The 16080-nt window shown below is 52.0% G+C and overlaps 1 protein-coding gene across 1 annotated transcript in view; it reads right to left on the bottom strand.

The window, feature by feature from the left end:
• Positions 1-11797, bottom strand: part of CASQ1 (calsequestrin 1) — a gene marked incomplete at its 5' end in the record, with an annotated part of 39130 nt that extends 27333 nt beyond the window's left edge. Inside the window, one exon of the mRNA XM_084614155.1 lies at positions 11558-11797. Coding sequence (XP_084470281.1) covers positions 11558-11797 — 240 coding nt within the window. The remainder of the gene's footprint in view (positions 1-11557) is intronic.
• Between the last annotated feature and the right edge of the window lie 4283 nt (positions 11798-16080).

Raw genomic sequence — 16080 nt, 5'->3', positions numbered from 1 at the left:
GTTCAGGAGGCTCTGGGGGGAGAAGCAAGGACGCTGCGTGCTCGGGGGAGGGGGTAGAACTGGGTAGGAAGAGGTGGGGTGGGGGTGGAGTGGAGTGGGGGCCAGAAGAGGTGGGGTGGGGCCTTGGGGGAAGGGGTAGAGTGGGGGGCGGGGCCAGGGGCAGAGCTGAGGGTCGAGCACCCCCTCGCACTTTGGAAAGTCGGCGCCTGTGGTTGATTGGGATCTCAGAGCACTGTCCCTTATGCTGAGCAGCACTGTCTCATCGTTTCCTTGTGCCCCCATCTATTTGCCTGTCACCATCTGTTGACTCTTGCATTGAGATTGTAAATGCATGGGCACAGGGACCATCATTTGATTCTGTGTTTGTACAGGGCCTAGCACCATGGGCTCTTCATCTATGACAAGGACCCTAAGGCCCGACCATAATACTGCTAATAATAACTGTAAGCAGGATCTAAATGAGCTCTTCCCTGACCACTCATGAGGAGCTGGGGGAGAAGACTTCAGAACTGACCTTATTTGCATAGACACACCCACTCTGCTAGGTACACAGCATGACGGAGCTGCTTTGCCCAAATGATCACTTTTGGCTGGGGTTGGACTGCAAGTCACTTTGGTATTGGGTGCAGGGGTAATAGGGACATAAGAACATAAGACCATAAGAACGGCCATCCTGGGTCAGACCAAAGGTCCATCTAGCCCAGTATCCTGTCTTCTGACAGTGGCCAATGACAGGTGCTCCAGAGGGAATGAACAAGACAGGTAATCATCAAGTGATCCATCCCCAGCTTCTGGCAAATAGCCATTGATGGACCTATCCTCCATGAATGTATCTAGCTCTTTTTTGAACCCTGTTATAGTCTTGGCCTTCACAACATCCTCTGGCAATTGAAGTTCCACAAGTTGACTATGCGCTGTGTGAAAAAATACTTCCTTTTGTTTGTTTTCAATCTGCTGCCTATTAATTTCATTGGGTGACCCTTGTTCTTGTGTTATGAGAAGGAGTAAATAACACTTCCTTATTCACTTTCTCCGCACCAGTCTATCATATCCCCCCTTAGTCGTCTTAAAGTATTATTCTGGTTGTGTGAACCAAGGGGAGCAGAACTGTGCATGGCCTGCCCTGATTGAGGGGTTCACCCTCAACTAAACTGCACTCGTTCAGCAGGGTGTAGGGGTACGTAAGCCCAGTGAGGTAAGGTGTTTCTACTTGGCGGTTGTGTTGGGCTTTGTCTGAAGGCTCTAGACATCCTGTAACTCTCTTCCTCTCCACTGTGTAATGAGCGAGCTGATTAAGACTCAATGAAGAGTCTTTTTGCTGTGGATCACTGCAGCTGAAATCTCTTATAATCAGGTCTAAGCATTAGATCCGCTATGGGCCATTGTTTCTGGTGAAAGAGACTGCCCAGCCTGCAGCGAGGCTCCCCTGCTACCACCTGAAATCACTGAGAGCTGTGCTAAGTGATGGGACCCCAAGACATCCCAGAGGTTACAGTGGCGAAGGCAGGGGCAGAGTGAGCCGCTGATGGTTCAGCGAGCAGCTGAGGTGCCCGTTCCCCCCCCAGGGTGGGAGGTGAAGTGGGTGGGGGCTTGAGCCAGTTGTGTGTTGTATTGTTACAAAGGAACCCCTAGATAGTGAACCCAGCCCTTGGCACTGCCGACTATGCCTGGCAGAAGGGTTCCATTTTTAACCCAGAAACTAGTGCGGCCCCCAATCTTTGCTGGGAACCAGAACTCCAAGTGAAGGGGCTACGCTGGGCAAGGGGGAACAAGATGGCTAGAGGACAACTAGAATAGGGAGCAACAACTGCATCTTCTGCTTATGAACTCAGAGGCCAAAAGAAGAAGGGAGCCAGGGGGTCCAGCAGTGCAAATGTGTGGGGCAGGCTATTAGCCTGCTAGTCAGTGTGTGTGCGCGCGCGAGAGAGATCACAGTGCCCTCTAGTGGTGACAGCCCAACTTAGCCACCACTGAATGTTTCACCCACTTTAAACCCTGTATATATATAAATCTCCCCATTGTATTTTCCACTGCATGTATCCGATGAAGTGAGCTGTAGCTCATGAAAGCTTATGCTCAAATAAATTTGTTAGTCTCTAAGGTGCCACAAGTCCTCCTTTTCTTTTTAAACCCTTCCTCGCTCCTGCTAGTGGTTTGATTGTACTGTCAGAATCGACTCCACAATCTGGGCCACACACAGTGTTCGGAAAAAGCAACAACATGCAAATGTTCAGCAGCTTCAGCTACACTCACTGGCGCGCTCATGGATGGGGGGATAGCTGGGGGAAGCAGAGACTTGTTAGCCTACTTTGATGTCGAAACAAACCTCCGATGAAGTGAGCGGTAGCTCACGAAAGCTCATGCTCAAATAAATTTGTTAGTCTCGAAGGTGACACAAGTCCTCCTTTGCTTTTTTCTAAAGGGTTCTAGAACTGTGTCATTTCACCCGCACTGAAATACAGCTACCGGTGTGGCGGGGGGAGCGACAGAACTGCTGTTTAACAGCAGCACGGCACAGACTTACCCAGCTGTCAGGGATGGGAAGGGAAGAAAAATGCCTATCCTGCCGAAACTGGAGGGTAATTTTACAGAGGTGGACTGTGTTTCTTTGGCCAGGACACTAGGGCTAACACTCTGACTCCAGGGATCAGTGCCACGGGCTCTGTACTGAGCACTGTGGTTCTGTCTCATCCCAAAGCTGGGGTCTCCCTGCAGCGCAGCACCCACTAGTGTGGCATGGGCACATTGGTCATTACTGAGTCTATGTGCTCCCTGCTGAGTCACCCACTCTTCTCCGTGCAGCACAATACCTGTAGCACTGTGCCAGGAAACTGGGGCCAGGATGGAGCCAGAGGGGGAGAGCGCCCCCTAGCACTGTGCTAGGGAACTGGGGCCAGGATGAAGCCAGAGGGGGAGAGCGCCCCCTAGCACTGCGCTAGGGAACTGGGGCTGGGACAGACCCAGAGGGGAGAGCGCCCCCTAGCACTGCGCTAGGGAACTGGGGCTGGGACAGACCCAGAGGGGAGAGCGCCCCCTAGCACTGCGCTAGGGAACTGGGGCTAGGACAGACCCAGAGGGGAGAACGCCCCCTAGCGCACCCGCCACCTGCACATAGAAACACAAGACATAGTGACCCACACAAACACACAATACGCTCACTGACTCATGCTCACCCCCCCTTACAGACACACAACATACACATAGGCACACAGCACGTGCTCACCCACACAAACACACAATACACAGACACACACAGAGACACACAACACCCGCTCACACAGGCACACACTACACTTATGCCCACAGATGCACAACACACACAGACAACTACAACACATGCTCACCCACACAAACAACGCACTCACCGACACACAGACACACAACATGCACATAGATACAGAACACATGTTCACCACACAAACACACGGACACACAACACACGCTCACCCACACAGACACACAACACATGGTCATCCACACAAACACACTATACATTCACCCCACCACACACAACACAAACACATAGACACACAACGCACATAGACACACATGTCCATTGACACTTGAGTCCCCTCATACTTACATAGACACAAGACACACACCAACACACACAGATACAAACATTTCAGTCAAAACTGGTGCTACTCCTGTGCCAAAAAACAACCCACTGAAATTTGGAAATGACAGTTTCTCATATTTTGACAAAAAAAAAAACATTTGATCCTGTTCAGAACCCCCCACGTGCTTTTGAAGACAAAACAGCCGCAGCGAGGAAACCCGGTGAAATATGACAAAGTTTCCAGTCTGCTGACACAATAATTTCCACAGCTCTGGTGCCTACGCTACTTCTAGCCAATAAAGCGAGCGTACTGTCATACAGAGCGTAGTGACGAATGATCCGTTTAAAATGTCCCATGATAGGAGACCGAGCAGGACGCGTCAGGAAATGAAAAGGCTGGTGGAGGGCAGCCTGCAGAACTTGACACGCCCTGGTTCTCATGGGTGACTTTAATTTTCCTGATATCTGCTGGGAGAGCAATACAGCGGTGCATAGACAATCCAGGAAGTTTTTGGAAAGCGTAGGGGACAATTTCCTGGTGCAAGTGCTAGAGGAGCCAACTAGGGGGGCAGCTTTTCTTGACCTGCTGCTCACAAACCGGGAATAGTTAGTGGGGGAAGCAAAAGTGGATGGGAATCAGGGAGGCAGTGACCATGAGTTGGTTGAATTCAGGATCCTGACACAGGGAAGAAAGGTAAGCAGCAGGATACGGACCCTGGACTTCAGGAAAGCAGACTTTGACTCCCTCAGGGAACAGATGGGTAGGATCCCCTGGGGGACTAACATGAAGGGGAAAGGACTCCAGGAGAGCTGGCTGTATTTCAAGGACTCCCTGTTGAGGTTACAGGGACAAACCATCCCAATGTGTCGAAGGAATAGTAAATATGGCAGGCGACCAGCTTGGCTTAACAGTGAAATCCTAGCGGATCTTAAACATAAAAAAGAAGCTTACAAGAAGTAGAAGGTTGGACGTATGACCAGGGAAGAGTATAAAAATATTGCTCGGGCATGTAGGAATGAAATCAGGAGGGCCAAATCGCACCTGGAGCTGCAGCTAGCGAGAGATGTCAAGAGTAACACGAAGGGTTTCTTCAGGTATGTTGGCAACAAGAAGAAAGCCAAGGAAAGTGTGGGCCCCTTACTGAATGAGGGAGGCAACCTAGTGACAGAGGATGTGGAAAAAGCTAATGCTTTTTTTGCCCCTGTCTTCACTAACAAGGTCAGCTCTCAGACTGCTGCGCTGGGCATCACACAATGGGGAAGAGATGGCCAGCCCTCTGTGGAGAAAGAGGTGGTTAGGGACTATTTAGAAAAGCTGGACGTGCACAAGTCCATGGGGCCGGACGAGTTGCATCCGAGAGTGCTGAAGGAATTGGCGGCTGTGATTGCAGAGCCATTGGCCATTATCTTTGAAAACTCGTGGCGAACGGGGGAAGTCCCGGATGATTGGAAAAAGGCTAATGTAGTGCCAATCTTTAAAAAAGGGAAAAAGGAGGATCCTGGGAACTACCGGCCAGTCAGCCTCACCTCAGTCCCCAGAAAAATCATGGAGCAGGTCCTCAAAGAATCAATCCTGAAGCACTTACATGAGAGGAAAGTGATCAGGAACAGTCAGCATGGATTCACCAAGGGAAGGTCATGCCTGACTAATCTAATCGCCTTCTATGATGAGATTACTGGTTCTGTGGATGAAGGGAAAGCAGTGGATGTATTGTTTCTTAACTTTAGCAAAGCTTTTGACACGGTCTCCCACAGTATTTTTGTCAGCAAGTTAAAGAAGTATGGGCTGGATGAATGCACTATAAGGTGGGTAGAAAGTTGGCTAGATTGTCGGGCTCAACGGGTAGTGATCAATGGCTCCATGTCTAGTTGGCAGCCGGTATCAAGTGGAGTGCCCCAAGGGTCGGTCCTGGGGCCGGTTTTGTTCAATATCTTCATAAATGATCTGGAGGATGGTGTGGATTGCACTCTCAGCAAATTTGCGGATGATGCCAAACTGAGAGGAGTGGTAGATACGCTGGAGGGCAGGGATAGGATACAGAGGAACCTAGACAAATTGGAGGATTGGGCCAAAAGAAATCTGATGAGGTTCAATAAGGATAAGTGCAGAGTCCTGCACTTAGGACGGAAGAACCCAACGCACAGCTACAGACTAGGGACCGAATGGCTAGGCAGCAGTTCTGTGGAAAAGGACCTAGGGGTGACAGTGGACAAGAAGCTGGATATGAGTCAGCAGTGTGCCCTTGTTGGCAAGAAGGCCAATGGCATTTTGGGATGTATAAGTAGGGGCATAGCGAGCAAATCGAGGGACATGATCGTCCCCCTCTATTCGACATTGGTGAGGCCTCATCTGGAGTACTGTGTCCAGTTTTGGGCCCCACACTACAAGAAGGATGTGGATAAATTGGAGAGAGTCCAGTGAAGGGCAACAAAAATGATTAGGGGTCTGGAACACATGACTTATGAGGAGAGGCTGAGGGAACTGGGAATGTTTAGTCTGCAGAAGAGAAGAATGAGGTGGGATTTGATAGCTGTTTTCAACTACCTGAGAGGTGGTTCCAGAGAGGATGGTTCTAGACTATTCTCAGTGGTAGAAGAGGACAGGACAAGGAGTAATGGTCTCAAGTTGAAGTGGGGGAGGTTTAGGTTGGATATTAGGAAAAACTTTTTCACTAGGAGGGTGGTGAAACACTGGAATGCGTTACCTAGGGAGGTGGTAGAATCTCCTTCCTTAGAAGTTTTTAAGGTCAGGCTTGACAAAGCCCTGGCTGGGATGATTTAATTGGGGATTGGTCCTGCTTTGAGCAGGAGGTTGGACTAGATGACCTCCTGAGGTCCCTTCCAACCCTGATGTTCTATGATTCTATGATTCTATGGAGATAATCTTTGGTACTCCCTGCTTCTGGGTGTCCGAGAGGGGAAGGCTACAGCTGCATTTCAAGAATGGCTCCGTCATTTTCTTAGAAGTTCTTTTGCTCAGCCTGCTAATTTGAGGCCTGGCCCAAAGCCTGTTGAACCAAAGGGCCTTCCCTGTGCTGTCACTGAATCCGGCCCGTATTGCTGGAGGTGAGGCAGGATTTTCAAGGCACAGCACCAGTGGGATGCTGCCATCGGATGCCTGAGTCCAAGTGGTCCAAACATGGTGAGGGGAGGGAGGAGCTGGAATCTGAGCCCGGATTGGAATCCTGATTTTACGGTTTGTCTGTAACAATAGAATGGGCTGGACCAAAATCAAGGATCGAACCAGTAACTCGTCCAGACACAAAGGGGCTCTGGAGCTGAACTAGGAGAGCCAGGCCCATCTGTACAGCATCATTTATGGGGGGGATTTTCAGAAGCCCTCAGTGTTGGCCTGACCCTGCTCCCAGTGACGTCCATGGCGTCGGCCCAACCCTTCTCCCTTAATGTCCCATTGGTAAATCTCCCTGCTTACGTCAATGGAAGCAGCATTAGGAGAATACTGAGTGTTCCTGGAAAATCCACCCTGCCTGTCTCCAGTGCCCCAATCCAAGCAGCCATGCAGCCCTTCGCAAACATTAATTATGCCCCATGAATTCGAGTCTCGGTGACAGGTGAAGGAGAACAGCCCTGAGCGGCAGGCCCTGGGGATAGTGAAGGGGGGTAGGGCTGATGTCTTTTGCACTGTGCCGCTGCCTCACAGAACTTAGACCCAGAAGCAGGAGCAAGGCCCCATGGCTGGGGCGTAGTCAGAGGGAAAGGTCTGATAGCTAAGCTCCGAGCCATACCTTCTGCCTCAGCCCTGCCCTGGAGGGATGGCAGGGGAGTTGGGTCTCTGTGGCCTAGTCAGTCCTTAGTGCGGGCCAGAAGCAGGAGGCACTGAAGGTCCTGTGAGAGACGCTGCACTGGTGAGAGGTTTGCAGCTGGAGACATTTGGATGGCACATAAGCAGCATCAGGTTCTCATCTCAGCTGGATCTTCCAAGCATTCTCTGGTCCCACTCGTAGCTAGGATCATTCAGAGAGAGCCAGGAAAGCTGAGCACCAAGGGGTCAGCTGGATCCCTCCAGAGGGGAGGGCACGTAGCCAAAGTGGCTCCAGTGAGAGCTGTGCAGGACAGAAGTGCACCCTGGAGATGGACGGCCAGGACTCAGCTCCCTTCTCTGCCATTCTTGGGCTCCCCATCCAGCAGCCATTGCTATTGCCTGCCCCTGGAGTGGTCCCTCCTCCCTGTGGTGGCCCTGGGCAATGTGACATCTCTGCAGCAGGTCCCAGGCACTAACTCAATCATGATCTCCCATTCCTGGCTGAAAGCTGCTCCCACGGGCAAGTGTCTTGTTGGCCTGGTCCTGCAAGACCCAAGGGACCCTTGTTAAGCCCATGGCAAGAGCTGATTCTCCCGCAGAGCCTCTCCACCTGACACAATACCTCCATAACATGCCTCCAAAACCTGGCAACAGCCTCCAAACTGTACAACACCCCTCCCTCTCAGAGCGAACAACCACTGAGCTAATTACCCTCCGGCTACAGGGCTTCATAGGAAACCACTCGGCTCACCAAACATGCTGCAACCTACTCCTCCTGGGGACTCGTGCAGTTAAAGAGCAGGATATAATTAGACCTGTGGTAAGTTCAGAGATATAAATACATTGCACAGTTGATGCAAGACTAGGCAGAAGAGGGTGCTCATGGAAGGTGTTAGATTGGCAGCTGTGGGGTGCCGAGGCCTGTGTCTCCCCACACGTCAAGGGCCGTATGGGCAGCTTTGCCCCTATGGCTCTGCCATAGGACCCTGCCCCTGACTTGGAGGAGTCCAATACACAGGGCCATTATGGTAGCATCTAGAGCTGCCAGCGAAGGTCAGTGCCCCAATGTGCGGGGCGGTGCCCATCGACAGAGTGAGATACAGTCCCTGCCCCACAGAGCTCACAGACTGACAAAGGGAGGGAGTGAAAAGAGAGGGGTGTGTGTGTGACATCACACAGGAATAGCGCCCAGGTTTTGCAGCTCCCAGCCTTGTGCCCTGTTCACTAGTGCACCCCACCTCTCTGCTGGGCTGGGGCCACTGTGGGAGGGATTTTGTGCTGTGGGCATCTGAAAAGAGTCCCATTTCACACCTGCCAAAAGGCCGCCAAGAAGCTCCATTCAGTCAGTGCCACCCTGGGCTGAGTGACCTAGAGGTGAAAGGCTCCAGGCCCCATAATGAGTCCCTCAAGCTGTCCTGTCCTTCTGTGGACCAGAGATGGACCCGCGCTGCAGTGATGGACTCAGGATCTGGCCCAGCCCAGCGGATGGGCTTGCTCAGACCTGAGTTCTGGGGAGAGGGGTCTGCATTCAAACCCTCTACCAGACCAGACGGCGATAAACATCGCTCAGACTCAACCCCCACGGAGCCGTGTCCCAACTCAGCTCAGCCAGCTGGGGCCACACTGAGCTAGGCTCTGTAGTGTGGTCATCAACCACTTCCCCTGGCTGCTTAATCCAGTCCCGGACTTCGCAGCGATGTAGGCAGCACAGGCTGGGAAGCCTGAGAGACCTGAGAGTCTCTGTGTGTGTCCAGCTGCCCCAGTGTGTTCTCCTCGCAGACACACATCGCAGGAAGGCAGTGGAACAAACTCCCCTCAGCACAGCAAACAGAGAACAGATGCTGGAGGGGGCCAGCACCACCTTTTGTCTCCTCCCTCCCCAGGTCGCCCATCACCTGCCCTTCTGGGCCCCAGCTGAAGGCAGTTTCCTCTGGTTGGGTGCAAGGCTGGATGCAGAAACCTCAAGCTCTTCTGATCACCCCTTCCTCATGGAGAAGGCCCTGGGCTATAAAATCTACTTTGTACATGACTCTTCCCTGAACACATCTATCTATCCTCATACACCCCTCTATCTATCTATCTGTAACACCAACAGACCGTGATGGAACAGACTATTCACAAGCACATTGCACTGGCCACATCTGCGGAGAACAGTGGCCCCTCTTAGCCTTGTAGCCCCACTCCTGCCATACTGAAATGCATCAGTGGTCCATTTAGTAAAGCATCCTGGCTCTTGGCCTATTGGAAGATGCCAATGGTCCATCTTCTCTGATATTGTGTCTCATGCCATACACTCTAACAGCCTAGCAATCCATAAGCTGACTCCTGTCTTAGTGGCTTAGACGCTTGGCTCATTTAGACCCATCTACAACACGGCAGATGCAGGATGCATGAGAGGAAAGCACAAAAAAATTGCACCAAACTGTGCACCATCTCTTGAACCAACTCTTGCCGTTGATTCTGTTTCAGGGTGGGCTGCTGGCCTGAGGCGACAGCAGTCACACATCCTCCCAGCGCTCTTGCTGCAGACTCAGGATCCAGAGGGACACTATTCCAGGAGGCAAGCCTTCCAGGGCAGGGGTGTGTGTGTGTGTGTGTGCGCGGGGGGGCGAGGGGTGGGCCAGGCTGCACCTCATTCCTGCACCCATCCCAAGTTTGGAAGCTGCACATGTAGAGCCTTCTTCTGGGAATGGTTCATAGACCCAGAGAGGCACCCACGGCTGGGCGCCAGCTGGTGAAACCCAACCCTCCCTAGGAGAACGCCCCCTCCTAGTTCAGTACATAATGCACAGAGACTGCTGTCCTTCCACATGCACATGCACTGGGCTCCTCATGTCCCTCTTCGCCCCTATAAAAATACGACAGTAAAGGTCTCCAAAGCACTGTAATAGCCTTGCCGTGATATTACAGTGACATGACTAACACTGTAATAATGCAATAGTGACGCCATAGCAACACTTCAGTAATACTGTAATAAAACTAGTTACACTGTAGTGACATTGCAATGACATTGTAGTAACTCTGCAATACTATGGTAACAAAGAACACTGGAGTAACACTGGAGTAATACTTGCTAAGCCCTGTAATAACACTGTAATAACACTGTAATAACATTGTAATAACAGTGTCGCAACATTCTAATGACACTGCAGTACTGTTCCTTTCTTGTCGAATGCAGACTGCTGCACTGTTATAGCGGCACTGCGATAATATTGTAATAACACAGTCGTACCCCTGCTGTCACATTGCAGTAACACTGTAGCATTTCAGGCCTTGCTTTCAAATACTTTGTAAGGGTGACGCACAACTTGACTGCACCAGACATTTCTACTCTCTCCAGATGTTTCAGAATCCGGGGTCTTACATCCTTTCACATTTCTTTCCAAATCGCTTGCCCTGTCAGCATCAATCAAGTTAAAAGGGAAATAAATGTCACTGGGTTAAAGTGAATCTCAGTGCCCCCAGAGAGCACAAGACTTGTGCTTGAAGAAAAGCCAGGCACAAATACAGACATACAGTCTGCTAACTGAGGACACGCGCCATAGGCCGGGTCTGCCAGCTGAGCCGGGGTCCTGGGCCAGCTACAGGTGCAATTGTTTGTGTGTTTGTGTGTGGGGGGGTGCCCCCTTATAGTATAGACAGAGGCAGTTCTGCGGTGGAAACTTCACATCATGACATGTATTTCAAGGGGTTCTAGACAGAGAAGCTCACTTATAATTACCCTCTTTGGTAGCTTTGTTAACTGGTAGGTGTCACTTTCCCTGTGCCTTGGAACGCGTATGAAACACTCTCACCCCCAGTATTTGAACCTAATGCCAGCTGGCCATTAACAATCCCATGGCTCTTTCTCCCAAGTGCAGACAAGACACAAGAGCCCGGGGCCACATTCCAGCCAGGGGAACAATTACTTTCATTGGCCTCCCTAAATTCCACCCCCAGCTCCAGCAGGTTCACCCCCCTGCCCTGCTTCCAGTTGCCACCTTCCACCCCAGAGGCAGCTGTGTTTCAGAGGCAGGCAGAGTGGTCTACATATAGAAAAAGCCCATCAGATCCTATATATGCAGCCAGGGCAGGATTGGCTCACGCATGTATAATCCAGAGCTTGATCCAGTTATGGATCAAAGGTGCTGGGTCCATTTCAAAGGGCTCCAGCCTGGAAAGCATCAACCGTTCATTCTTTCGTTCTTTCTCCCCACCCCTCCTCTCTCCCCGCCCCGCCGATCCCCCAACATTACCTCTAAAATCAGCTCCTCCAGCTCGAACTGCTTCTGCGAGGCCTTGTCGTCGCCCACGGGCTCATGGTAGAGCAGAGCTAGCACGCTGAACTTCTTCAGCACCGACTTGTAGTTCTTGGCATTGACGTCGACAACGCGGTCGATACCATCGTACTCGGGGAAATCCAGCCCTTCCTGGCCCTGGCCCCCATGGCTCACCGCAGCCAGCAGCAGCACCAGCAGCAGCCCGAACCACTTCATCCCGATGCGGGGCAGGTCCGGCGGAGAATTAAAGATGCTCCGGATGGCAGTTCCCAGTGGGGGAAATGGTCGTCTTTCCTGCCCCCTCCCCCTGCGCAGGAAAAAAAAAGTGGCCCTGAAGCTCCCCTCTCTCTTTCTTTCCCTCCTGTCTTGTCCCCTTGCTCCTCTGGCCTGCTGTCCGGCTCTCTTTATGGCGGGAGGTGGGCGGGGAACCAGGGTGGGAGGCTGCCGTGGCTCTCAGCTGGCACAGGCTGGTGGCGTCCGAGGGGGCAGCACTGGGGTGGTGACAGCTGAGCCGAGGGGCAGGGAGTCTCAAAAGCAAAAAAGAAAAGAGACAGGGAGGGTATAAAAAAGGCTTGTGGAGGGGGAGGGTCCGGGGGGGAGGGCTGTCGTATCCCATGCAACCTGGCCCCTCCTGCAGCAGCCCACCCCTTCACTCCCTGACTATATATGTATATGGCAGATGTACAGCCTTATATACAGGCAACGGTTTCATGCCTCCATCCCGCCAGCTGGCTACCCCTACCCCCTCGCCAACCCCCCACCAAGACCCACGTTAACGCAGAAAAAAAATGGGGGTGGGGTGGGGTGGATAGAGTTTCTCCTTTTGATCCTTCTCTCCCCTCTCTGTCTCTCTCTCCCCCCTCTTCTCCCAGCCCCCTTTCCTCCTCCAGTCCAACTTGATGGCATCTTGATCACCATATTAAGAAAGGAAAAAGGAGACAAGACAGGGAGGCTGGCGGGGGGGGGAGGGGGTGAGGGAAGAAGGGGAGGCTAAAAATAAGATGAGATGAGTCGGAGGTAAATGAAGATGGGGCTTGTGCGGATGGTGGGTAATTAGAGAGAGCGGTGGGTGGGGGGGGCCAAGGAGGGGGGAAATGCTACATGGCCCAGTCTGGAGAATCTTGGGGGCTCTTGAGTGACATGGGGGAGAGGTGGCAGAGGGTGGGGTGGACGTGGGTGGGGATCGGGCTCTGATCATTTCCGTTCATTGTCTCCAGCGCCCACAGGGGCCCCTCATCCTTGCTGCGTGCGACATCCAGGCGGTGGTAACGGAGACACTGAGCCGTCGCTGCCAGATTCCCAGGCCATGGGCGCTGGAAAGGGATTCTGCTCATTCAAGAGCATGAGGCTTTCAAATGAGCCTGCCAGCCCGCGGATTGACTGCATGGGCAGCATCCGTGTGGGATAGACCACAGTAGAGTTCAGACCCCACTGAATGGCAGCCAGCTCTAGCTAGGATCTGTATGGAAGGGAGGTCAGGTCACTATTCGGCCAGCCTCTCCCAGCAGGGGGCACTGTGGGGAGCGGGGCAGGAGCACTGGCTATGGGGGGAAGCTCCTGGCTACTCCAGCCCCAGCGTCTCCCAGCAAGAAGCGCTAGAGGAAGCAGGACAGGAGGACTGGTTGCCAGGGGAGACCTCTGTATACAAACACCATATACATTTGGGGATCCATTTTCGAAGCTGTTTTGAAAGCCATTTTGCCAGGTAAAAAAATTGCTTTACTTGGAAAGATCCCAGCAATCCTGGTCCCTCAGCGAGCTTGGATGCTCACAGTATAGGTGGCCAGATTCCATGGTGATGGGCAGAGGAACTGAACCAGGACAGAAGAGGTCAGAGAATTTAGAATAGGCCTCTGCTGCACAGTCCTGTGACACTGTGACAGTTTAAAATGAACCCAAAGGTGTTTCCAGGGGAGCGTGCTCTAGTGGTTACACACCAGCCCCTCTCCCCACTTTGCATCTCTTCTCCCTTCCCCCTCCTGATCTTCACCCCTCTCAATCATTCCAGTTACACTCTCCCTCCCTCCCCTCCACACTGTTTGGGCCAGTAGGGAGGCATTGAGAGCACAGGAGAGACAGGCTCCATGCTCTCCATTCAACCTGCCTCCCCTAACACCTGGGAGGAGCAATGGCAGGGAAAGTCCTTTGTGGGGATGGCACGTGCACAGCTTGGAGCTGAGAGGGGCTGGAGCATGCTCAGTGAGGCTGGAATTTTCAGCAATTTCAGCTGCCAAACTCTAACCAAGCTCTACTGAGCATGTGCAAACTGAGTCTGAATGAGTCTGGATTCAGAGCAGGGTTGGGATGGGAAAGAATATCTTGAGCCACACGGCAGGGGGAAGTTAAAAAGAACAATTGAACAGCTACCCATTCAATGAGCACCTTCCATGCAGCACACTGAACTAGGCAGGGGTCCTGTGGCCAAAATAGCAGGTGATCCTGTAATGAATGACTGTCTCATAATGCATTTGCACAAGGGGGCTGAATTCAGGTCGCATGGGCCACCTTCATGAATTCTCTAACTGTGGAGTGCTTGACTTTGGCACCTGGATGCTCTTTTAGCTTTGAATGGAATATGTACAGCAGCCGCAACTAGGTCTCTCAACCCACCACCACAACATGCAGCCCCTCCCATTTAGTGGTAGGAATCGCTGGGGGATTTGAGGGCGACATTGGTTCTGCACCCACTGCCTAGGGGCCTCTTGCACCATAATCCTGGCGCACATCCACTGAAGTTGGTCTGTGCCAGAGAAATAACCCTAATTAGGAACACACCCCAGTTCATAGAATCATAGGACTGGAAGGGACCTCAAGAGGTCATCCAGTCCAGTGCCCTGCACTCATGGCAGGACTAAGTATTATCTAGACCATCCCTGACAGGTGTTTGTCTAACCTGCTCTTAAAATCTCCAATGATGGAGATTCCACAACATCCATAGTCAATTTATTCCAGTGCTGACCACCCTAACAGTTAGGAAGTTTTTCCTAATGTTCAACCTAAACCGCCCTTGCTGCAATTTAAGCCCATTGCCTCCTGTCCTAACCTCAGGGGATAAGAAGAACAATTTTTCTCCCTCTTCCTTGTAACAACCTTTTATGTACTTGAAAACTGTTATCATGTCCCCTCTCAGTCTTCTCTTCTCTGGACTAAACAAGACCAATTTTTTCAATCGTCCCTCATGGGTCATGTTTTCTAGACTTTCATCATTTTGTTGCTCTTCTCTGGACTTTCTCCAGTTTGTCCACATCTTTCCTGAAATGTGGCGCTCAGAACTGGACACAATACTCCAGTTGAGGCCTAATCAGTGCGGAGTAGAGCGGAAGAATTACTTCTTGTGTCTTGCTTACAACACTCCTGCTAATACAGCCCAGAATGATGTTTGCTTTTTTTGCAAGTGTTACAGTGTTGACTCATATTTAGCTTGTGATCCACTATGACCCCCAGATCCCTTTCTGCAGCACTCCTTCCTAGGCATTCATTTCCCATTTTGGATGTGTATGGTACAATATGCATTTTTCATGCCGCTTAAAGAGATGCTTCAGCACGCTCAGCCCCAAGGGGAGGGTTTCACCCTCTGGGGATGTTCAGAATTGGATCTGAACATTGGAGCCAGCCCCCAGTCTGCAATGGGGCCTAGAGACCCGTGTGCAAAGAATCCGAAGCTTGGAGAGTGTGACCAATTGCGGAGTTATAGCAGAGGGAGCAAGAGGAGCGGCTGGGGTGGGGTGGGGGGGGCGCTTGTGGGCAAGTCCTGTTTCCACTAAAGTCAACAGCAACCCCCCCACCCCCAACCTCAGAAGAGGATGGGGTTGGCCCATAGGATGGTGGCAAAGAAACCTAAGGGGGTTGGTGTCTTGCGGGGGAGGAAGGCAGAACAACGGTTGAGGCACTGCCCACCAAGGAAAGCAGGGGGTGGGAAGCTGACTAATTCACCAGGCCCAGCTCTGGTCAGCTCTGAGGTGATACCAGATTGTCCCTGGTGTAACTGAGATCAGAATCTGGCCCTGATCCCATTGCAGTGGGTGTCTCCAAATTGACCCCGGTTAAACAAGATCGGAAAGTACCCACCATCTTTAAAATGGTTAAGCGTCCAGCGCAGCCCACCTGGCACCAGCGTTCTGAGTATCTACTGTCCCAATCTGATGCCCCAAGTTTGACAAGGTGACCCCGTGGCCTGGGGACAGCCAGCAGCAGCCACTCCAGGCTGTCTGCATGTGCCTCTGGGGCAGGGGCTAGTTCTGAGTGGAAAAGCTCGGGCCACTTCTCTGTACGATTGACTGATGAGCCTGGGGCACTTCAAACACCCCCTGTCCTCACTCTGAGGCCAGCCACGGAGCTGTGTCCTTGCAGAGCCAGCAAGAATGGGGCTGGGGTGGGAGGGGAAGGAGCGAGGTGTGTGTTTCGGGATGGGGGTTAGACGATTTTGACACATACGTCCCCATCCGTATCGTGTAACAGCTGGGATTGCTGACCAAAAAAAAGGAATCAGGGTCAAAGGC

Source organism: Lepidochelys olivacea (assembly GCF_965140295.1).
Source record: "Lepidochelys olivacea isolate rLepOli2 genome assembly, chromosome: 24".
NCBI lineage: Eukaryota > Metazoa > Chordata > Testudines > Cheloniidae > Lepidochelys > Lepidochelys olivacea.
This window is presented reverse-complemented; position numbering and strand designations above follow the sequence as displayed.